The sequence below is a fragment of the Rhagoletis pomonella genome, unplaced genomic scaffold (assembly GCF_013731165.1).
Source record: "Rhagoletis pomonella isolate Grant_MI unplaced genomic scaffold, Rhpom_1.0 Rhpom_scaffold_04592, whole genome shotgun sequence".
Taxonomy (NCBI): Eukaryota; Metazoa; Arthropoda; class Insecta; order Diptera; family Tephritidae; genus Rhagoletis; species Rhagoletis pomonella.
This window is the reverse complement of record NW_023463141.1, coordinates 6,013-7,528: the sequence shown is the minus strand read 5'-3', so window position 1 is coordinate 7,528 and position 1,516 is coordinate 6,013. Positions and strand designations below refer to the sequence as shown.

At 39.8% G+C, this 1,516-nt stretch overlaps 1 protein-coding gene across 1 annotated transcript; it reads right to left on the bottom strand.

Moving 5' to 3' along the window:
- Positions 1-263: 263 nt before the first annotated feature.
- Positions 264-1,145, bottom strand: LOC118754762 (succinate dehydrogenase cytochrome b560 subunit, mitochondrial-like). The gene is made up of 2 exons (XM_036489648.1): positions 961-1,145; positions 264-903 (listed from the first exon to the last, which is right to left on the bottom strand). Coding segments are annotated over exons 1-2 (525 nt in total). The 5' UTR covers positions 963-1,145; the 3' UTR covers positions 264-380.
- Between the last annotated feature and the right edge of the window lie 371 nt (positions 1,146-1,516).

The following is a 1,516-nucleotide window of genomic DNA, read 5'->3' as shown; positions in this document are numbered from 1 at the left end:
TCTCTCTCCATGAACTCTTGCTGAATGAATATGCTTGTGAGCTCGTATTATAGATATGCGATTTGGTAGGATATGAATTTCGTAAGACATCGGCAGTGTTAAAATTCGGTAATATTGAAGAAATAGGTTCTCCTGAAATTGCAATGAACCGGTTAAACGCCTTATCACTACATCTCCAGTTAGGTAAGATCTATAAATTTTCCATTGCATAATGCAAAATTAAGCACTCGGTTAGTTTTAATACTCAAAAAGAACTACATACGTATCGTTATTTACTTTCGCTAAGATCACTTTAATTTTCCAATATTCCAAATAAATTTAAATAAGCTCTCTGCAACATAAGGTAACAAGAAAAATATCCAACTGATTCAGTTATATGTTTACAAACAAGCCAAAATAGCCGACAGTACGAGGCTAATACCAAGAGTTACATAACCAGTCAAATAAACTTCAGTAATTTTTAGAAAACGGCCGGTATCCCATAGCAAATGGCGAACACCGCAGCAAGAGTGAAATGCCAATGGAAAGGCCAAGGCAAACTTAAGTGCAACTAATGTCGCAGACCCCAAATGCAGGCCTTCAATAATAGTAACGTAGTGTGAAATGTCTTGCGAAGACATCAATGCACCTAGACCCAAAGCCCAAGCATAGCCAGTCAGGGCAAAACCTGTGCCACGGTGAGTGATCGACAGCATCGATGTTAACTGTGGTTTGTAGATGGTTAAATGTGGAGATAATTCACGTCCAAGACGTTGATTTTTCTCATCAAATGTCTCCGTTGGAACCGCATCACTTGCAGGTACAACTTTCAAAGTGACTTGCCGAGCCGGAGCAGCCACTTGCAGCCTTTGCACACCCTGACGCAGGGCAGGTGAACGAATCAGTGAACGAGTTATGGCATACCTGTTTTAAAGGAATCGTTTAAAATTATTAATTTCAAGTGTACTGTATCGCACTTACATTTTTGGTACTTTGCTCCAACTTTGTCCAAATTTGTCTGTCCACTTTGATTTAGCTGTCAAATTTATTAGTGCTTCTTCTTTCCGTCGTCTTAAATTATTGCCATTCACAATGGACAAGCGAATGAATGCGATTTTTGCAAACGAAATCCTTGTTGATGGATTAAGGTGGTTCAAAACAATAGCATTTCGCTAATGTAGCACAAAAAACGGGAAATGTTTAGTAGCGCGCACATCGTTTTTGGGGTGGGTGGCGGAGGGGGAGAAGGCGGGGCCCCACAAGAGCCCCCCACTGGAAAGGGGACAGTCCCCGCTGTCTAAAAAGGCGCACTCCCCCCTTGGGCTCCTCCCACAGTCCCTTAGGGAACCGTTTGAACGGAATTTTCTTAGGCAAACTGAGCAGTTTGAGTGGAATATGACCCAACTAACAGAAACCGTGGGATTTTTTAATAAAAGAAATTATGCCAAATTAGGTATCGGGTGATTTTGAATAAAGATTAAAAAGTTAATTAAAAATAGAAAAAACAAGTTTTTATGAAAAAAAAATGTTTTTTTAA